The sequence below is a fragment of the Vanessa tameamea genome, chromosome 16 (genome assembly GCF_037043105.1).
Source record: "Vanessa tameamea isolate UH-Manoa-2023 chromosome 16, ilVanTame1 primary haplotype, whole genome shotgun sequence".
Lineage (NCBI taxonomy): Eukaryota > Metazoa > Arthropoda > Insecta > Lepidoptera > Nymphalidae > Vanessa > Vanessa tameamea.
The window spans coordinates 6907145-6930296 of NC_087324.1; the positions used below are offsets into that span (position 1 = coordinate 6907145).

Here is a 23152-nt window from a genome sequence, read left to right on the forward strand (position 1 = left end):
AAGATAGCGAGACATTGTGCCTTGTGAAAATGAATGTGTAGTATCGAGAGAATCCTCTTGAGACATATTTAAAGTTAATTTAATTGATAGTTAAATGACAAAACCATAAGAGAATTTGGCTTTTAAGAATTGTACATAATAAAGTGACAATATATAACATTTGACAAGATTTTTTTTTTTTTTTATTTATTTTATTTATTTATTTATTGGAAAAGTTACACCATCAACATATCACTAAGCACTTAAAATTAATATCTGTTGGGTAACATACAAAATGATACGTCTTTAAAGGTGTAAACAACAAGACAATCAATCAATCAAAAATCAATAACAAAGATAATCAATTACTATAATTTCTTCTTAAATTATACGTCAAAGAGGGTATAAGGGTTTGTAAAATTCAACGACTACAACCAATTTTATTATAGTATCATCATGCGATTTCTACGGCAATTGCTTCAAGGTGTGCAGAACCGAATTAGTTGAACGAAAATTAAACGGGTAAAAGATGTTTTTCCCTGTATTGATATCAAAGCAATATACGAGTACATACATATATCTAGCTGAAATTACAAGAAAAATTGCTTAAAGGAGTCTTGAACATGATTTAAAAAAAAAAACATAATAGACTTGCTCAAGGCAGGCTCGACTCCGGTCTTGAAAGAGCTAGCCTGCCTCTACTCAACTCAGCTAGTCTGCCTCCTCCGTCATTAAACACCGTAAGGAGTACCTACTCCTCAAATTAACTTTCAGAGTTATTTCCAACACGCTATTCCAATGTAAGCTAATGGACAACAGTGAACAATTTTCATTCAACACATGCAGGTGAAGTGAAGTTTTTCATCAAAGCCGCGGTTGAGATTAAATTATAAACAATTAAACATTTATTAACACACAAATTCACAGATGGTTGATTTAAAGCCGCAATAACGCCAATGTAAATATCTGAGAAGAATTTACCATATATGTTTATTTTGTCACTGTCAATATAATTCAACAATCAATTTTATTATAATCCATCTGTGCCATTTGCTTTCATGTCATTGTGTCTATGGTTATGTAGCGTTCTCGGTTCTATAATAAATTATATTTTCCCTCCATTGTATTATAATTTGCGTGGAAATTTAAAAGAATAATAATTGATATAACGTCTATCAACTCTTCCATTATTGTTTACTTTCCAAAGTTCAGGATGCGGAAAGTATCGAAAAGTCGTACGGACGATGATATGGTTTCATCCACAAATGGATCTGGATCTTTAAGCAATGAAGAGCATCAGGAAGCGGGGCAATCAGTTCATGACGAAAAAGAGTCTAATGATAAATTAGACGACAGTGATTTTGAAAGTGAATCTGAGAAACCCAAAGAATCAACTAAGAAAAGTAAAGCTAAAAGTAAATCAAAGAAAAAAAAAACTGATAAAAGTAACAACAAAAAAGACGCTGAAGAAGAATTTGAGGTTTGTATTGTTTGTTACATATTTTGTATCATGAAGTTGATATTTATTTGACTTGTAAAAATGTGTTTATTTTTTAACTTATATATTTTTGTAAGTTTGTTATTAATTTAATATTTAATACGCTTTTGACGAAATTCTTGCATTTATTTTATTGTGAGAAATTGCCTCAATGTTTTATTGTTACATTTTACAGGTGGAGAAAATTGTAGATTCTAAGAGAATCAAGGGCAAATTGCATTACTTAATTCGTTGGAAGGGATATTCTGTTGATAGTGATACTTGGGAGCCTGCTCATACACTATCATGCCCGGACTTGATCAACAAATTCAATGAAGAAGTTAGTTGACTATGTTTTCTTTCTATACTCTGAGAACAATATTAAACTGTTCAAAGATCTTTGCAAATATATTTAAAAATTGTGATTAGATCAATAATAATGATAAATATAGCCCATTCAAATGACAGAGTAGATAAACAAACCTTAAACATACATATTAGTTTGATTGGCTCAATCAATCAATATTATATGTATGGTAAACTGTTTTCGATTAATATGTGTTACTTCCAATGTTCTGTTAACAACTATGCATAGAACATTCAAGATCTTGATAAATTGTTTCAGTTCAATCCAACACAAAAGTTGCTTATCTGTCTTTTCTCCTCCAGGAATAGATTAAGGTTTCCTAAAATTCAGTATGGTATTTTGTTTCTTTATCATTTAATTACATTATTTTATATTGTACCGAATTATAGCATAAATTTTTATATTGTGAAAACTCAAAAACATTGTATTTTTCAAAACTAGAAGGAAAATTCAAAAAACACACCCAAGAGTAATAAAAAGAGAAAAGGTGTAAAGAAAGAGAGCAAGTCACCACCCAAAAAGACTAAAACGGAATGGGATGGAAAAAATGCAGATGCCAATGCTGAATATGAGGTAAGTGTTTGAATATTATTGTGCAATTTATTTTGTTTTACAAAATAATTCTGAATACTTTATAGTATAGTTTCTATGCAATCAAAATGTGATCTGACCTTTTGGAACTGAAACAGTCTGTCCATTATTATTAGCAAACTCATGTCTGCTGACTTGCGAGTTGTTGTCACTTGTTTGTTAGCATGGATATTTGCATAAGATTTATAAACAAAAATGTGTTATTTTTGATTTATGGTTGTACAATTATTAATTCCAATGTAAGTAGTAATAATTTGTGTTTCATGCGATTGCTAATAACTCAGCTATATTGTGCACTACTAAGAGATTATGATTAATATATCTTTATTTATAATACAACGCTATTATAGTTAACTACTTATATCCACTTCAATGTCACTTCCAAAATTCTGTTAAGTTTTGTCGATGTTCAAAATGCCATTATTTCACAAATCCATAGTGAATATTATAGATTAATCAAGCTCTCGACCAAATATGTCGCATCAGTTTGCTATCAAATGTTGTTTATTTGGCTTTACTCCTCTGATGGTTGGAATGAAATATACATACAAACAGGTATTAGGTAGATTTTATTATTTTTAATTTAATTTTGCACCGCCCAGTGGTTGTTTTGTTTGGTTGCTTTTGTTTGTATTAAGCTGCGAAATGTTTTTGATTTTAATTTACTAATATAATATAAAATATTAATAATCAATTGAAATACTGTTATATATTAAAAATCAAAAACTATTTAATTGCTATTATATTATGTTTCATTTAATGATTATTTAATGTCGTTTTTTTTATTTTTATTATGTGTTTAAATGCAAAATGTTAATTTATTACACACAACAATAAATATTTATATATCAATATAATTTGAAACACCGTGTGTTTTGAAACACTGGACGCCTGCAACTGCGTTGGCGGCATTTAGGGAATGCGTAGGCTTTTTTATTGAAAATTCCTGTATTGCCGTATCGATTTGGCAAAACCGCCGGCAAAGGCTGGCACCATAAAGTGGTTGTGCGAGGTAGAAAATGCCTTAAAAGTCGCGCTGTTGCGGATATTCGGACATGCGGATGAAATTTTGAATTCTGACGCGATGTCCAAAAGTAAAATTTGGCGGTCGGGATTAATCTAAAAATGCGGAAGTTAATGCAGAGTGATCCAAAATCTCTACGCAAATCCAAAGGATCCAGCAGGTCGGAATAAGCTGGTTCTAAAGAACTCCTACCCAGAGGTGAGAGCAGTTATCCATGTGATGCCGAATTTTCGTCGTATATAGTTTTAGGCAAAGGGTCGACGTGAAGTACCTTTGCGCCTTATTGCGCACGCTAATCTTTTCAAATTTACGTTCCAATTGGCTGCGGAACTGAACGAGGATTTATAGATATATAGAATTTATATACTAGCTGTGGCAGTAATGGGAATTTGAAATTGGAAAGTGGAGATACGACAAATAGTAACTAGACTTGATGCGAAAACTTTTGTCTTTTTGGGGTTGAATTGGACTAGGTTAAATCGGCCCATGTCTAAGACTTGGTTTTTTTTTTTATAGTAGAGGTGGCAAACGAGCAGGAGGCTCACCTGATGGAAAGTGACTACCACCGCCCATGGACATCTGCAACACCGGGGGGCTTGCAGGTGCGTTGCCGGCCTTTCAGGAAAGAGTACGCTCTTTTCTTGAAGGTTCCTAAGTCGTATCGGTTCGGAAAAACCGCCGGCGAAAGCTGGTTCCACAGAGTGGTTGTGCGAGGCAGAAAGTGTCTTAAAAACGCCCTGTTGTGGATTTTCGGACATCTAGGTGGAGCGGGTGATATTTGGAATTTTGACGAGATGTCCGAAGGTGAAATTCAGCAGCCGGGATTAATCCGAACAATTCCTCGGAACATTGCCCATGATAAATTCTGTAGAAGATGCAGAGCGATCCAACATCTCTACGCAAAGCCAAAGGATCAAGCAGATCGGAGAGGGCTTGATCGTCGATAAATCGAGCCGCTCTACGTTGGATACGGTCAAATGGAAGGAGCTGGTACTGGGGAGCACCCGCCCAGAGGTGAGAGCAGTATTCCATGTGAGGTCGAATTTGCGCCTTGTATAGTCTTAGACGATGGGCCGACGAGAAATACTGTCTTGCCTTGCTGAGCACACCGAGCTTTTTTGATGCCAATTTGGCTTTGCCTTCCAATTGACCGCGGAACTGAACGAGGCTCGAAACATCGACGCTAAGTATTCCGATACTAGCTGTGGCGGCTAACGGATTGTTCTCGAATCGTGGAGACACGACAAATGGTGTTTTTTTAGCAGTTAACGCGCAAACTTGCGTCTTTTTGGGGTTGAAATGGACTATGTTTAGCCGACCCCAGTTCGAGACTTTGTCTAACGAAGACTCGATTTCAGACACAACTTTGTTCCGGTTTTCTTCAACGTTTTCCCGAGAAATATTAACACGGCCGGTGTATGAGGTGTCTACGGTGCTGTCGTCTGCATAGCAGTGAATGTTACTGATTTGCAACATGTCATTGATATGCAGAAGAAACAGAGTGGGTGAAAGAACGCAGCCTTGTGGAACACCAGCATTGACAAATTTTAAGTCGGAGTATGCACCGTAGACAACGACCTTGATGCTCCGATCTGCCAAAAAACTGGTAATCCAATTGAGTAATTTCCCGGGAAGCCCATATGAAGGAATCTTCGAAAGAAGCGCTTTGTGCCACACGCGATTGAAGGCCTTCGCTATGTCCAGACTGGCTGCTAATGCCTCCCCCTTGCTCTCAACTGCTTCCGCCCATTTATTAGTCAGGTAAACTAGAAGATCACCGGCTGAGCGACCCCGACGGAAACCGTACTGGCGGTCGCTAATCAGCTGGTACTCCTGTAGGTACCGCAGGAGCTGGCAGTTAATAATGGACTCCATTACCTTGGAGAACAAGGAGGTGATGGCTATAGGCCTATAATTGGACGGGTCTGAGCGGTTGCCCTTTTTAGGGATCGGATGCACCAAAGCAGTCTTCCAGAAGTTCGGGACGACGCCGAATGCATAGGATTGCCGGAAAAGACGCGTTAAGACCGGTGCCAACTCGGGAACACAAGTCCGTAGCACGATTGGAGGGATGCCATCGGGTCCACTCGACTTATGAATATCCAAGCACTTCTGCTTTACGAACTGCACTTTGCCGGAATGTAACCTCCGGCATCGTGGTATCACACCGCGGGATTGTTGGTGGTGACTTTCCTCGGTCATCTAGAGTCGAGTTTGCCGCGAAGAGAGGGCCTAAAAGATCAGCTTTCTCCTTCGCGGTATGGGCCAATGACTCACCGTCTCTGTGCAAAGATGGAAAAGAGGGCTGACAGAAATTCCCTAAGACAGCCTTAGCGAGAGACCAGACCGCACGTGTTCCTGAAGGCAGGCGCACCAGTCTCTCGCCAATTCTGCCAATGTACTCCGTCTTCGTCCTAGCAATCACGTTTTTGAAGGACCTAGAGGCTAAGTTATATTCCTTTCTGAATGCGCTGGTATTTACATCACGAGACGCCGATGCGTTAGCCCAGTCTTGGTAGCGTTCCAATTTCGGCGTGAAGCCGTGAAGGACTTGCCACCGATGGGGACCGCAGAATACGGAATGAACAGTTCCATACCCTGAAGTACCACATCGGCGACAGAGTCAGCAACAACGCTCGGATCATCCGGCAAGAAACAAACCTGCCCCCATGGGTAGGATGCAAGGAAGGACCGCATTCCATCCCAATCTGCTGACTTGAAGTGCCATACTCGGCGGCAGCCCACGAAACGAAGACGTGAGTACCACGCCACCGGCACTGTACTCCGGACGAGACAGTGGTCCGACTAGCCCAGAGGGGGATCGACGATAACCTGGTAGCCATCCGGATGGGAAGTCAGCAGAAGATCCAACAGGGAAGGTATATGATCCTCCACGTCCGGTATTCGCGCTGGCGAGGTGACCAGTTGTGTCAAATCGTATGCTAAAGCCAAGTCGAGAACAGATCTACCCGCATGATCGGTAGTGCGTGATCCAAGCCATTCGGCATGGTGGGCATTAAAATCGCCAAGAATTACGATCTCTGCGGATGGGATCTGCTGCAGCACGGAATCTGTAGCCACTTGGACGTGCTCAACCAGTCGGTCGGTTTCGGTATTACCGCTATGGGACCTATAAAGGCACGCGTAGATTCGCGGATGGTCGTCGCAGTCTACACGGAGCCAGATAATCGATAGGTCCTGCCCTTCAAGGCTACCGAGGCGTCGAGAGCAGATATCATCTCTGACGTAAACGCACACCCCAGCTCGTGGTACAAAGGAATGTTCCAATTTGTATCGGGGTAAGAAAGAAATGTCGTATCGGCAGGAGAGGATATCTGGGTCTCGGTAAGAAAGAGCAAGGCCGGCTTCGCCGTCTCAAGGTGAAAGTGAACGGCGTTCAAGTTGGAGTTGCGTCCCCTTATGTTGCAGAAGTCCACAGTGTGGGTGGTAGGGGTTGCCTTATGATGCCTGCTCCGCTTGCCCCGAACAGTGGCGAGCACAAAATTGCCCCCTCCCCCCCAGAATTCGGAGGGTAGCCTGGGCATCCTTGCTCAGGTGGTGTACGTCCTGAGCATCGATGCCCAGAGGGATTCTCCACCGCAGTCGCTGATGGTACCCGCCTGGGGTAATGAAACCAAATTCTGCATAACCATTATGTTTTGGGGGGGAGGGGGATCGGGCCTCCGGGACTCTCACATACCCGACGAAACGCGGTAGCATAGCTACCACTTTACGCCGATTTTGAGTGAGAGAGTGGTACTTCCCCGGGCGTGCCGGCCCATTCGGCTGCAACCCAAAAGTTCCGGTTCTCGTCGACGTGTTCCCGTAAAATATTAGCGCGGCCAGTGTACAAGTCATTGATATACAAAAGAAAAAGAGTAGGTGACAGTGCGCTGTCTTGTGGAACACCAAAATTGACGAATTTTAAGTCAGAGTATGCACCGTCGACAATGCCCTTGATGCTCTGATCTACTAAAATGCGAGTGAGCCAGTTGCATAAGTTCCCGGGAATATGAAATGTTCAAAAGAAGCGCTTTGATACGCGATTACTTATGAATATCCAAGGATAGAAGTGCATTACGAACTGCATTTTGCCGGAGTTTAACATCCGGCATCAGCAAACCGCGGGATTATTGGTAGTCACTTTCCTTGGTCATCAAGAGTCGAGTTGGACGCGAAGATAATATAGCCTAGATAGTTTTCCTTTTGTGGTATAGGCCGGCCCGCCCTTTCCAGAGATGGAAAAGACGGCTGACCGAAATTCCCAAAATAGAGAAAATGTAAAGTGTCTAATAATAAGTATTATAGCCCTTGTTTAATAATGATTTATTCTTGATTCAAACATTTTTTTAAGTTTCTTATGTATGTACGTATTTACTTGGTGAGCCCCAACGTTATATCTTTTATATTAATAGCGTAAGCCGATTTTTGTCCCAGTGATTATGGGACGATAACTGCACATAAAAATCGATAATGGTCTTATTTTGAAGAGCTCCAGCCGTAGATGTGCAGAAAAATAAAGATAATTATTGTTTGCAATTTACTAAATTATTACAAAGAATAGAGAAAAAATGATTTTAGAGAGCGGAATAAAGTTACTGGTCGGTTAGAGACCGGTTCTACAGCTGTATAAAAAAAATTTAAAAACGTTAACAAATTTAAGTAAATTGTTATCGACTAACTCCAATTCTAACTAGTTTAGTTTAGTAGTCTTATTTTTAACTAGTTTTCACCCGCCTGTTAGGGTGGCTCATGGCTTCAGGATCATAGGTTTTAGGTTTACAAACTTCATCAAATTCGGTACAGTGGTTTAGCCGTGAAAGAGTAAAACTAAAAAGACACAGGTTTGTCCGATTACTAATTTTCTAAAGTTAATTTAGAGGAGCAATATGAATAAATTGAGTAATGAAAACACTATACATACATGTAGTTCGCAATTCGCCACTGAACGGTTCAAACAACAGTTCTAAGAATGCTTGCGCTCCGTGTGCCTGTTCAATTCACAATTATGGAATTTGCTACAAACCTCTACAATATGATGATACAATATGATATATATAGCTTTAGGCCTGCATTAATAAATGTATAAATGTCTTACACATTTACAGACTTTTCAGCCTTATATTTTATGTTAGCGACCAAATTTTACGTATAATCTCATTATATTTCCTCACAAGATTGACGTCCGCGGTATCCGACATACTTGCATTGCCTAGCGTGTCGCGATGCGTGCGAACAATTTTTTTGGCCCGCTGCGCAGCGCATGTATGAACGCACTGCTACGGTTTTATATTTAACATGATGTAATTAATTCATCTTAAATCTTTAACAGGTGGAACGTATTCTTGAAGTACATCATAAAAAGAATGGAGCTCGAGAATTTCTTATTCATTGGAAGGGGTGGGCTAGCCAGTTTGACTCGTGGGAACCTGAAAGCAATTTAAATTGCCCCGAATTGATAAAGAAATTCATGGACAAGGTAATATAAACGACCGAATCTTATTATTAAGAGCGCTTATTCCGGAGTAGCCCTTTTCACGACACTTTTTACAGGGATTGTGAGTCAAATATTTATTAGTTACTCAAACAAAAAATACTGTACAAAAAATTTGTCTTTTTTTAATAAAATCTATTGAAAAAATGCTAAATAAAAATTACAGATATTTGACAAATAAAAATTGCATGTTTTCAAAAATTTCTACTTTTCCATGTAAATCGAACGCTGTTTTACCCATAAAAATGTATTGTAAGTCATTTTTGTAAACATTACATAAACGAGGAGATTGCCTTCTCCAGAATGTTTTGATGAAATGTATTCCTATATATTTAAAAAAAGAAAGGGATGAAAACGAGGTCAAATGCACAATATTAAGCTACAAAGTTCGTGTTATTTCCACAAAACTACATTGTTAAAAAAGTACTTAAACTTTATAAGTATTTATGCAATTATAAAGTACAAGACTTCGCTTACTAAAAAAAAAAATTTAAGTGATGGTTAATTATATTTTTTTTTTCAAAATTACCTATCATCATTGAAATGGGAGGATGTATCGTATACACATTACACATAGCTATTTTCAATGTAAACTGCCTCTCGGTACAGGTATAACGCGGCTAAGAAGTTTTGATCTGAAGTATTTATTTTAACTTACATTAAACTTTTTTAACTATAAATAAAAATATATTTTTCTGATGACAAAACATTTTAACCGACTTCAATAGAAGAAAGTTGTCAATTCAATTGGATTTTTATTATTCTTTGTTGAGAACCAGGTACTGTGTTTTTATAAAAATGAAAAACCCTATTTCATTATTTTATGGTATTCGTTTATGAACTCAAGACTACCGGCGTCCTTAAAGGTTAGAGTAATATTTTTTGTAGAATTTGCCTATTGCCTATTTGCATAACGGCAAAATTTTATGATACAATTACTCAAGAAATCGTATGCACGGCAAAATTTACGGTTACTATGAGTGAGAATTTTAATATTTTACATAAAGTTTTTATTTATTAACTATGAATACATATGTTCAATATGTTATAATTATTTCAGTAATTTATTATGATTGGTATATCATTTTATTTTCTATACAATTGAAAATAAAACGCATAGAAAATATATACGGAATATATAATGGAATAGCATCACGATGCTTTATATCGATTGTCTTGACTATAGTAGTTGTGTCTATACACGCATACGCATTTACACGCACACTAGTTTAAAAATTGGAATAAGCGCTCTTTAAGTATAAGCATTTTAACATAAGGAATAATATCAGTTTCTTTTTTTATTCAAAATCTATGCGTTAGTCAAAAATTTCTCAATTTAACAGGTGGATGTCGCTCGCTCGTCGGAGTCTAGAAATCTCAGGGTGGCACCGGAAACGACACATCGTTTTACATTGCAAGATCCATCGTCAGGCCGTCGACTCAGCAAACGTAGAGGGCAACGTCAACGGTAACTTTCCATTTATATCAAAAACATATTCAATTACCACTTAAGTTTTTAGTTCAACAAATTTTTATTTTGTCAACTGTTAATTATGAAAAGATGGAGGTATTAAATCATAATGAACAACATTTTGAAATTATTTACTACCCTTTTTTGTTTCAGTGTGCGATATGATAATGCAGAGTAAAGTTTGTAAAAAGGAATTTTTCTATTTAAGCTTATGGTGCACAGTACAAATTTTGTGCGTCATTATTTTATGTATGAAATTATTAGTCTTCATGGGCGCAGTGTTAGCGTATAGTGATGACTTACATGTAACATATTTTTCAAAAGGACCATTTAAAAACATCTTAAACATTTTATTTTAAATAATATATAAAGCATAATTTAATGGAGTTAATAAGAAATATACTTTTGGTTTATGGTTGTGTCGTATGAACGGAATATGAAAGCGTTTACGGGAATCAAACCACAAAGGATGTACGAAATATTTGTACTATAAGTTTTTAAATTAAAACGATTTGTATATTTTCAAAAAAGCAATATTTATGTTTTTAATAAGGCATTGCTGCAGATAGTTTTAAGCGTTAGATAACTAATGCTTAAAACTATTTAGTTGTTGTCAATTTACAGTTCGTCAAAAAAATGCCACGTAAGGATTTAAAAAAAATATTTTAAATAAAAACAAACAAAAAGTGATGCCTTGAAATTTCTCAGTTCAATTTATGATCTCAAAATGCTTTCTAAATAAAAAAATCGTTGGAAAACAAAGATGTAATAATGTTAAAAAGGGTTGGCCCGTACGGTGACATAAATAAATAGTATCCTACGATTTTTTAGTATTATCTTATTTTTTGGTAAATTAGTAATTACTGGCGTATTAGTTGGAAGCAAATTGATAAACAAATTAGTCTAAAAATGTTTTATGAATGTTTTGTACTTGTTTTAATCTAATTTAAAAGTGAGTGTTTTTTTCTTAAAAAATCACTAAAAGTCTAGTTAATAAATTAATAATGTAAATACATTGAAATTTGTTGTGTTGCAAGTATTAAAAATGGATATATATAACTTTTAAGTAACTTTAAACTGTTTTTTTTTATTTTTTTAAAACAGTAAAGTTTAATGATTATACAAGATAATATGGGGCTCGATATTTTTCTTTAAAATCATGTGTTTTAAGTGTATTTGTTTATTGTCTATTAAATTGATATATTTTGATTGTAAAAAGTACGTTTATATATATATAAAATCGTAGGATAGCTGTTTGTGAATATCACCAAGGTAGTATCATAAAACTTCGTTACTCCATTTTTTGTTTATTCTACGAAATACATATTTCTTAGTAAGTATTATTGAAATTTCGTTATATACATATATACCATAAGAATTACTAAAATATTTTCATTTAAGTAATATATTTAAAAATGGAGATGAGAAGTTTTATTTCGTTAATACTGCATCAATACAAATGCCCGTATGTTTATACTTTAAAAAAATGTGCAATAAAGTAATCACAGGCATACTTGTCTATTTCATATTGTTAATGTGTGGGGTATGTTAAAATAATAAAACATTATATTGCGTGGATGTGTTCTTCAAAACTAAATATTTATTTGTAACCTTAGTCTGATATATGTAATATTACGCGAGACTAATTTCGCTCTGTGTAAACATAAATGTTATATATTATAGTTTTCAAAAATATTGTCTTATTATATAAATGTATGTTTAGAGACGACTACAGGCGTATAATATATTTAAGTATTCATGTATCATGATCGTATTCTGTACGCAGTTCAGTTGATGGTTGATTTTAAACTAATATGAAATGCGTACAAGTACACGCTCGTAACTACTTGCAAGTACGCTCTGTATTTAAAGTGCGTGATTTTGTTTATACAATTTAGTATAAACACGTCTTGTGTAAAATAATTGGTGGTTTTCTTAACGATTAACACTCTGCACCACATAATGTCACGTTAGTAGCCATTTAATGGTAAAAAAGTATTCTTATATTTTCGATGATAGTTAAATGGCAAATATTCTTATAAAATAGTTAGCAATTTAACAATTGCCAACGATATAAAAATTATATTCATTAGATTGCTATTTCTTTTTAAAATTGTGTGTTATAATATATTTTAATAGTCTAAAACGAAACTATTTTAGGTATTAGATTTAATAAAAGTCTTACATCTCTGGAGGTGTTTTTTGATTTTGAAGTACATTTGTAATCTGTAGAACGTGTGAAGTAAATTAATTATAGTTAGGCTAAATATATCTCCTATTGCCGTAAATTCGTGTAGAATTTGTTTCATTTAAATTTATGGTAGTTGTGTTAAAATACAGTCGCATATTTTTTAAAATATTAATTAAAACACATTTTGTTTAATAGTTATTTACAAATTATTGTAAATCTTACAGTATACTTTACTATAGAAGCGTTTATTGTAACTTTGCAGTAAAAATAAATAGTCAGTGCACGTAAGAGTTTTACTGTTCTAATCAAATAATTGCTCAAATATCTCGCTAAACTAATAATAATTGGTCGTGAAGCAACAGAAGTTGAAAATATTAGTTTTTATTATGATACGTATTGTCTCAGATACATTAATATAAATCAGCGGAGCGTCAAATAGGTTCCCGTATTACATCATCAATCATCGTCATCACCGACCCTGGGAACTACGATGCTCTGTCCTCGTGTCTGTTGTTGCACTGGCACACTCATCTTTCAAACCGGAACATAACAATACTAAATATTTCTGTTTGGCAGTAGAACAAGTGTTTGCAAGAATGTTTACCACTTGTACCAAGAAAGTTTTGCCACTACCACTACCAAAAAGCCTTGCCACTAAATAATGATACCTGCGCACAGTTTTTGAAGTGATAACTTCTCATGGGAGGGTAAACCGCTTCGTTAAGTAACACGTTACGGCGCCAGTCTGTCTGGCGCATTTCCCTTTCTCTAATGCATTATTATTTACAATTCTTGAAAATTTACATACCTACATTGTTAGGGCTTGTAACTAAGAATAAAATATATTTTATAATCAAAAAAAGATTTTATTAATAAATAACATATAAAATGACTTACTACTATTAAATAGTTCAACTTCAATTAGTTAAAGTTATCACTTCAATCGGGCGTCCCCAGACGAACACGTACGTTACATTACTTTATATATATATATGTATTATGTATATATATATATGTATACGTTTTTTGTTTTTTATAATATAGGTAGGCACACGAGCAAATTTACCAACCGAGAGTCAGTGATCACCCATAGACATTGGTGCTATATTAACCTTACCTTACATCGTCAATGCGCCACTAACCTTGGATGCTCTTTGTCTATATTCACTCGTACTTTACGATAATGTAATTATAGTGTGTTGCTAACTAACCCCCATTCTTTAAATGCAAAATATTTTTTGTCTGCACCCTCAAGTTAATAACAACAATAAGCCACGATACTAAGAAAAATATAAACAATAAAAATGGCTGTTACCTAACTTTTGTAACCGGATATCACGTAAAGGACAATACATGAGAATAACACTCGAACTGTGAATCTAAATAATTCCTAACAATAATGTGGTTTAATTTTATTATTATTTAATTTAAAAATATATTAAAATTAACTCCAGTATGTTCCATTCAATTCTTAGTTTAATGGCTGTGCCCCCAGGGCACACATTAATTTGCCAATGTCACGTAGGATGGAGAAGACACGAATGAGATTGATCGGAAAGGTTGAGATAACAAACTTAATTAAATTTTGAAGACAAGTATAGTAGCAGCAATTTCCTTGTTAATCCTTAACATAGAACAACACAAACATTAAGAGTTATTAATAAGGAACATTATAAATAATTGTTAGTATTTTAATATATATGTGGAACTAAATACGGTCGTAGAAAAGGAACGGGATTAATAGTAATAGTAATAACCATATTCTTGGCGATAAACAAAAATCCGTATTCTCTTTCCAACTGGTTCTATAGCTTAGTAATGTCCATTACCCAGCAACCATTTTGTATGGACGTACGTACAAAAACGTTTCAGCGATCATTTTGAACTAAGACTTATTTTTTTCCTGTAGTTCGCTAGAAGTAAAACGTCGCCGTGCATTTCGGCACCCTTGAGATTGAGGTAAATGTAAAGTTAATTTCTTATTTTTACTATCCAGCCGACTGTCTTAAGTAGGCCTCGCATGGTTTCTTTTAAAATCGGGTTTGGATTGTGGGCGAAACTGCGATTTTCAGTTTGAATAAACTCCTATTTTTTCAAACATACAATCACTGCAATTATTTTCTACCTCTAGAGACGGAATATTAAATAAACTTTAAATAGACACGCTATTAACGTAGAAACGTTGATCTCGTTATCCAACACTCCATTTTTGATCCTTGTTTCTGTATATCAGAACACAGTCATGATTTATTCATTTCTTTTTGGAGTCGAACTTGAACTACCGATTGAATGAGTTCAATCTTGTTATGTAAGGGCACGCCAATATTCGTTGATTAGTTTATGGAAATATCACCCAATTAATTATTTAGATGTTATCTTTACAAATGCGTTAAGCTTGTCTTTTGTTTTAGATTGTGTTCAATTTTACCGTCACCCTTATATGCACATACATGTTCATGGATCAAATCCTCTTTGCCTTTTATTACTATTTTCTCCGTAATCAAACTCAAGTTTCATACGACGTTCACACCGACTTTTTTTTCCAATTCACCTGGTATTAAAAGATTCAAATTTTCTTCCTGAAATACTCTTATTGCCGAAGTTAGGAGACTCCGCGACCCTAATAGTGGATTTTTCCTGCCTGGTTTCATACTAATTTAACTGTTTATTTAGATTTGATTTCCCTCATTCACTTATATGTTTACTAAGCCGACGCACTCTTTACGTAGGAGTTATTTCGAACATTTTCTTGTCGAAATTGAACTTGAATATTGCACGAACCGCGTGTTTGCTTTATTACCGGCAAGGTTTTTCAGTATCAATATTTCTAAACTAAAACAATTTATGTATTTAGGTATAAGAAATATCTTATTTAAATTCACATAGCCAGATAAAATATTTATCCAAGAAAAAGATTTTTTGAATATTTTATCCAATAAAAATAAACTATATATCGTATTGTCATTAATACGGACATTGTAAGGCGGCCTCTTTATCACCCGGAGCGAAACAAGTACCTCCGAGTGGTGCGGTGCAGTCTGGGTCGCGACTGGTCGGTATATCACTACAGTTGCATACTGAACGTTGGCAGCGACACTATTTGCCTAGTAACTGCTCACTTAACGTTTAGTAACCAACTACTCGTTTAGCGACTTATTGCGGTTTGTAATTGATTGAATTGACAGTGATTATTTTTAAAGGTTGTCTTATTTTGCCCGATATCTACGTACACCTACACTATGCCCTTCGAAGACGTAGACTGTAATCGTAATTTTGATAAAATATATAATTTGTTATGTAACGTAATCAATTACCCCCTTTAGATATATATGAAATACAAATTTTGCTCATAGTTATACAAATTAAAGTCTTTTCTTCTTAGGTAACATTTAATCTCACGATTCTTAAGGCCATACGTCGGTCAATATCACATTTTATATATTATATACATATTCACTGGAAACAGTCGCCGTGATTAATATTATAACACGTACACATTACATTAATCTGCGAGTCTAGATTATACTCGATCAATCTTGTTTCAGGGCGAGATGTAAAAATACATATTTTTCATGGGCGATTTATCTTGGAACTAACGGGGATAAAAAGTATAATTTATGTATGTCGAATCTCTTTAAAATGTATTGCCATCATGCTGAGTTGCGAAATCCATATATTAGCTTCATACTATTCTTTGTTTTATAGATTGACGCGAGGATGTTTCAAGATAATAAAACTGGAATACACATAATATATTATATTATACTAAGTAATAAATACGGACTCAACTATTTAAAAAAAAAGCACCGGTCACACGACTCCGTCTAGGTCGGGTCGAGGCGGGGCGACCAGCTGCAGGTTGTAGTCTTGCGGCGCGGCAACGCGTCGGCGCGGCAACGGCGCCAGCGACAGCGACTCGCTGGGCGCGCGCCGCCCGCACGCGCAGCTCGCCTCCGCCTCGCACTCGGCGTGGAAGGCGCGCGCGCAGTGCGCCGTGCGCACGCCGGCCCGCGAGCCCAGCGCGCGCTCGCAGCGCCGGCAGCGCCCGCGCACGGCCAGCCCGCGCCGCGCCGTCGACAGCGCGCGCGCCAGCGCCTCGTGCGACTCCCTCCGCAGCACGCGCGTCACGCACTCCCACACTTCCCGCCTGCCGGCGCCGCCGGCCAGGATGGTGAGGGCCACTCGTGAGGAGTCGCAGGTCTCCACCACCAGCTCCTCGATAGGGAGAAATGCGATAGCTTCGAATAGCAGAGTCGGTGGCACGGAGCCGACGCTGCGTAGCAGTCGCGTCCACATCTCCGCGGCCGCCTGCGGAGGGACGGTCGGCGCGACTCTCAAGCACAGACCGCTGGCCTCGCTTATCAGGTTGGCTTTGGTATTTTCGTCTTCGTTTGTCGATATTAGGGCAAGGAGAGCTTCGAGAGCGCCCGCGTAGTCGCCGGTGGCTTCTAGGCAGACCGGTTCCGCTTCGCGAAGCCTTAGATCTTTTACGATACTCAAGGCGTCCTCCGGTCTTATGATACCTGGGTTCTTTATTAGAAAATCTTTAACGTCACTAGGATGCAAAATACCCAGATTTCTCAAGTAAATCGCAGCAGTATCGCCGCGGAGACGCCCCATTTCTATTAAACATTGTCCAAATTCAATTTTACATTTCGAGCTTAGGCTGTCTAGAATCGTGCCGAGTGACTCATGACAATTTTCATCCAACAGAGCAGCTGCTAGTCGTGGTCTTAGTTCGACGAGTGCTGAAAAATACGGCTGGATACGAAGTCTTGTATCAGCATCGGCCTCAACTCTTGTCCTGAGGTACTCAAAAAATTCGTCTATATCTTGATCGGAGGGATTTTGAATGTTAAGAAATTGTTTTAGAGCTTCGTCGTGTCTATCTAGCATGGAATCTATTCGCCAGAGAACGCGCGGCCGTAGAATTGCGTCTCTGTACTGCAAGAGCATTTGGTCTCGTTGAGTTCGTATTCGCGTGAGTATCGCCAGCCACGCCCGATCGGCTCGCTCGCAGTCAGTATTGTCTACTAACTGTTGCATATTTTTTATTACTTCCTGGTCGAGCGGCAATGCGCCCGCTTGTAGCTGTCCAGCGATAAATTCTATAATTTCTACTCGTCTTTCGGATTCCTGAAAAAGTACATCAATAACCTATAATTATGTCAAATCACATATGTATACTCCTCGCTTTTTATATTTTTTGCGCCACCCGTTTTAATTTTTTTAATATTATAATTATTTTTAAATATAGCGATACAAATAAATCCTTAAAGATACAACAAGAAATGAGACAGATAAAGTTTAACATTTTCTTGGAGGCGGTTTAAATTTTCATGTCCTATTGATGACACGCTAGAAAGTGTTGAGAAAATTATATCTCGTAAGCATGAGCGTCACTTACTCATACAAATATGTGGCGATACTAATTTAACAGGGAAGAGCCCTTCTTGAGTGAATGGATCTAAAGTCGTTTTACATCGGCGCCGCTAATGACTCCAAGGGTACACACACGGTACATTAGGTACAATACCACAAGCGAGCAGCTTCAAAACGAGTATCTCGTACCTGCAGGTCGGCGGTGCAGGCGAGCAGCGCGCGCGCCACGCGCAGGCGGTTCTGCTTGCCGAGCGGGCCCGCGAAGGGCGGCTCGCGCGCGCACTGCTCCAGCAGGCGCACGGCCGCCGACGTGTCGTGCCGCACCAGCACGCGCAGCGGCGAGCTGCCGCCGCTCTGCGGGCACACAGTTATAGCTCCTTGTCGGTGTAACCGATGCTGCGTTTTTATACGAATACTTTACTAAATTTGTATGTAATTCACCTCCTCGGCGAGAAGCGCGTGTAGTGCGTCGTGGCGGGCGGAGGGGCGCGCGTGTGCGGGGAGCGCCCTCCCTCCCGCGCCGCGGCCTCCCAGCGCGTCCGCCGCCGCCAGCAGCAGGGCGGCCCCCGCGCAGCCGCAGGGAGCCGAGCCTCCGCCGCCACACGTTGGCTGCACGTGCGCCACTAGCTCGCGCATTGCGCCGCTGCATCCGTCTGCCAAGTCGAGAGGAGCAGTTTATAGATCATTCGTTCTATAGAGTATTTCGTATCGTTATCGTTTGAACTTATGGAAAGTCCGTTTCCGAAAAAAATAGTTTTCGACGGCGACTGAAATGAATATGTTTGAATTCGTATCGCTGACAAGTTACACTGAAGCGATGTATCGAACACGATGTTTTTTTTGCAATGTCCAACTTACTATATGTATTAATCATTTATCGAGTTTTTATCTGAATTATAGTACACAGAGCGTTATCTTGGGGACTGTCGTATGACCCTTGGGGATTTAGGTTAGAGTAAGCGTGTTTCGTTTGGCGCACCAAGAGCGGCGGCGATGGCCCCCACGCCGCGCCACAGGCCGCGCTTGCGCGTGAACACGCTGGCGCGGTGCGGGTCCAGCGACGTCAGCGGCAACGACGCCACCACTCGCTCCACCAACTCCGGCTCGAATTCAGCTAATTTTTCGATGAGATCCTGGGGCCACATAAACGAGTACAAACGTTAAAATACACTGTATCGTGATAATGCATACAATTATTAAAAGAATTAAAAAATCCATTATTCTTATTTGAATTACGTAACATAGTTAACTCTGTTATTCGATTACCTGCGTAAAATCTGGCGAGGGTGGTGAGTTAGAAAACTCGCCCCGTACCGCGGCATCTCCTAACGCTTCAACGAAAGCTTGTTCGCCTGAACAATTCTCCCAAAGACAATTCCACAATTCATCACTGAAATTAATAACATGATAAGCATTACATGTATTTATTTTGAATGTAACGTTTGTCGTTCTCGTCGCTTTTTATTGAAATTTTATTTGAATGCTTAAAAATAATTTAGTAAAGACCTATTCGCTCACTAAGACTCCTGCTCGTTCAATTATCGGCGTGCGTTAAAATAAACTTAAAAGTTAATAGAATATAATTTGTATTTTTTCCCGTCGTTACTCTTACTAATGCACACAGATAACAATTTAACGTGGAGAGGAGCACTGCGTGAGTGAATACATCTGTAAAACACATCTATATAGCTCACCTCATATCATATTTGAGACACAGCTTGACAACTTGGACAGCAATATTTTTATTGCTTAATATATGGGGCCTATCAGCTAAATTTCCAATGAATTCGATAGCTAGTTTTTTCGTTTCAGGGCCCTGGGATGAGCAGAGCAATCTAAGAGCTTGCGTATAACGTCCAGATGTTATAAAAGCTTGTGCTCTGGCTAGAAGATCACGAGGTTTTACACGAACGACACCACGACGTCCTAATAGAGCTAATGTCCCTTCCGATATACAAGCACCTCCTAAAGCACTCTCACCCGCCTTGCACATAGCCCGAGATACACGACCATCTGTCCAGTGGCCCTTTAAATATATAAATGATGCATTATTAAACCGACAAAATATTTAAAACTCTTATTGAAAAATTCTGCTCGCATTTGATTTGTTGTTGCATTTTCTATTTAATAATAGTTAAAATATTTTAAACAATGCAAACACAGTCACGAGGTAACAGTACAGTCACGACTAAATTGCTTCCTACAGTAAAATATTTTAGTACACAATGAATTTAATAAATAATTATTTGGAATAAAGTAAAAAAAAACTTGATTATAAAATCAATTACTGCTACTATATAATGATTATTAATCTATACTTAGGAAACCAAATTTGAATTAAAACCATTCATTTGATACCAAACTATTATGTTATAATCCGCTTTTCTGGACATATTATTGTCCTGTATTTTTTATCCAGCCATAGATCCTAATTACACACAATCTTCTGGCGTACTGTCAAATATATAGATCTATTCATAGATCATAGACAAAAGAAAATAATTACTGCCTTTCTTGACTGATCTTACTAATATTATAAATGTGAAAGCATTTTAAACCTCGCCAGAACGGCTCAATGGACCCGAATGAAATTTAATACTGCTATAGATTATATTCTGGAATAGCACATAGGTTACTTCTCATACCGAAAGAATGTACCTTATAATCAAATCTACTACCTAATAATCAAATCTACTACCTAATATTCAAATCTACTACCTAATAATCAAATCTACCTAATAAAAAAATCAAAAGCAAGAAAACATAGACTACTGAAATCATAATCCACCTTTATAGCTTCGACGTAGTCAGTAAAAATATCAGTTGAATTAAAATTGTGTAACACATTTTCCATTATAAAATTATTGTTATTTGCTAAACTCACCTTAAAGAAAGCAGATGAATATACGGGTTCTATTTGAGATAAATCTAACGGTTTGTCGTAATCATCGCCCCATAGTCTAAGGTTTTCATCAGAATCAAAAATAGCCAGACCACCACCAAGCCAACCGAGCCATATCGGCGAGGATTTCAATTCCACGCGTTGAACAGGTCGCAGGTTAATTGATGATCCACTTAATGATACTGCAAGCCATTGCATAATGTTTGCACGTGCACATACAAGCATTCTAACGTCTAATTCGCACCACTCCAGCACAGGAAGTATGTCCGGAGGACCATCCAATCGTACTCCGGCAGCATGGCCCCCTGCCACTATTATCACTCTGGATAGAGTTGCTAGGGCTAGAATACGAGCATCACGAGCGCTCATGGCCACAACTTCACCACGTGCTCCCGAAAATAGACAGGAAACTCTAGCAGAACGTACACCTAAAGGTCTTGAAAACTTTATAAGCCATACAGATCCTCCTGTGTCTAAAGCTAGACCCGATGTTCCAGCCCAGGTGACTCTTAATGTTCCCCATATTTCTCCACCAAGCACGACACGTCGAAGTATTATACCGCGTATACTCTCATACTGGTATACTAAACCACGTGCAAATCCAGCCAAAAGACGAGTGCTATCATGATTATATGATAAACATGTTACAGCCCCATTATCGCCATTTGCATCACAAACCCATCGTAAAGTTTGATCATGAAATGATAGGATATGTCCGTGGGCTGTCCCTACACTCAGTCTCCCATTAGATCCTATACTTAATGTTGTAGCGGCACCAGCTGATGATCGTTCCTTAAAAACATTCATAAAATATAAATAAATCCAAACAAAAAAACAATAAAGAATAATATTTCATAAACTTAAATGATTCAAAGTTGTAAGCATGTTGACTGTTTGTGTGATAACTATATGATAGCTGTTGTCTGTTATCATACAATGTTACACTAATTTAAAAAAGGAAATAGTTCACTATAATAAATACATTTATCTTTTGTTTTTTATTTCAACAACTATGTCACCTTTTCCAAATAAATATTGTTAAAAAGTATTGCTGTTTATAGATAGCCATTGTAATTAGATCAATTAATACAATATTATATTCAAGGTTACATGAATAATAACTTTGTGGAAGAGCATAGATACACCAAGCAAGTTGCTAATTATAAAACAGTAAACTCCTCATCAAACATGACATTATATATATAATTCATGATTTTTCAAAATAAAGGAATTGAATAATTAGTAGAATTTTATTGTGATTGAGCTACATTATTTTAGTATCAATAGTTTTGTATAGGCTTTTAAGATAAAAATTACACCAGCACATCATAACATTATTTTTTTGCAGTTGACAATTTAAGTTTTGACTTAAATTTCTAAAAGTAATGAGCACTTTTGACAGATTTATTATATATTATATACTATTAAAAATAATATAAAAATAGGCAAATTATGAAAAAGTAATATGTTGAATACTTCTTTTTGAACCAAGTGTCAAAATGTGTTTCTACAGATGGAATGTATTGGTAAAGAATTTATACTTGATGACTAAAGTGTAGTAGATAATGTGATACATCCTATCAAGGATTTATAGGTTCAATACACACATAATAACAGAACATATATTATATCTAAGTATTTGCAACTACTTCTTATAGTAGGTATAAATATTTATGGAGCTGATACTAACTCTGTGTAAATATCTATTTATGACAGTGTCCACATATTTAACTTTAATAACTTACTTGAGCTTGTGTCAATTGCTGAGAAATAGCCTGTAAGAAATCAACTTGCAAGGCAGAACATGTAGTAGATTCCTCAAGATTCTTAAATGGTAATTTGTTTTCATTCTCTAATACATCTGATGACAAAACTTCTGCCAAGGTTGGAGCTTCACTAGCAGGTAAAGCATATTCGATTTCATCAAGCTAAAATAATACATATTTTTGATTAAATTTATAGCACTAATGATATATAAATTTAAAAAATACTTAAAATAAAAAACTTTTGGCACTTTACTATTGCCTACCTCTTCAAAATCCACATACTGAAGACTTTCAACCGACTCTAAATCAGAATCTAGTAAAGATTGGGTTGAAGGTGTTTTTAATAAATCCATCTTTTGTTATATACTTTTGAAGACATAATAAATAAAACAAAAACTTAAATCATCATAATTAACACGGTCTCAGTAGTAATATATTAAATTTAAGTAGCGGTAAGTGAATAACGTCTGAAAAAATACTGTACGACTGAATATGACTTTTCGTTTTC

At 37.1% G+C, this 23152-nt stretch overlaps 2 protein-coding genes across 2 annotated transcripts; one reads left to right on the top strand and one right to left on the bottom strand.

Moving 5' to 3' along the window:
• Positions 1-1026: 1026 nt before the first annotated feature.
• On the top strand, positions 1027-11033 carry LOC113402992 (chromobox protein homolog 1-like). The gene is made up of 6 exons (XM_026643397.2): positions 1027-1459; positions 1653-1796; positions 2265-2396; positions 8771-8917; positions 10276-10400; positions 10557-11033. Exons 1-6 carry the CDS (start codon positions 1193-1195, stop codon positions 10579-10581), a joined length of 840 nt encoding a protein of 279 aa, XP_026499182.2. The 5' UTR covers positions 1027-1192; the 3' UTR covers positions 10582-11033.
• A 4931-nt stretch (positions 11034-15964) lies between these two features.
• On the bottom strand, positions 15965-23138 carry LOC113402952 (vacuolar protein sorting-associated protein 8 homolog). Its single transcript, XM_026643332.2, has 9 exons — positions 22908-23138; positions 22624-22806; positions 20861-21670; positions 19671-20002; positions 19243-19366; positions 18956-19109; positions 18418-18629; positions 18166-18330; positions 15965-17730 (listed from the first exon to the last, which is right to left on the bottom strand). The coding sequence occupies exons 1-9, from the start codon at positions 22995-22997 to the stop codon at positions 16405-16407; spliced, it is 3396 nt and encodes a 1131-aa protein (XP_026499117.2). The 5' UTR covers positions 22998-23138; the 3' UTR covers positions 15965-16404.
• Between the last annotated feature and the right edge of the window lie 14 nt (positions 23139-23152).

Coding starts and splice junctions, on each gene's coding strand:
- LOC113402952 (XM_026643332.2), bottom strand. CDS start 22,997: ATGGATTTATTAAAAACACCTTCAACCCAATCTTTACTAGATTCTGAT. Junction 20,003..20,860: donor ATTCATCTGCTTTCTTTAAG/GTGAGTTTAGCA, acceptor ATATATTTAAAG/GGCCACTGGACAGATGGTCG. Junction 18,331..18,417: donor ACGCGCTTCTCGCCGAGGAG/GTGAATTACATA, acceptor GTGTGCCCGCAG/AGCGGCGGCAGCTCGCCGCT.
- LOC113402992 (XM_026643397.2), top strand. CDS start 1,193: ATGCGGAAAGTATCGAAAAGTCGTACGGACGATGATATGGTTTCATCC. Junction 2,397..8,770: donor ATGCCAATGCTGAATATGAG/GTAAGTGTTTGA, acceptor AATCTTTAACAG/GTGGAACGTATTCTTGAAGT. Junction 10,401..10,556: donor CGTAGAGGGCAACGTCAACG/GTAACTTTCCAT, acceptor TTTTTGTTTCAG/TGTGCGATATGATAATGCAG.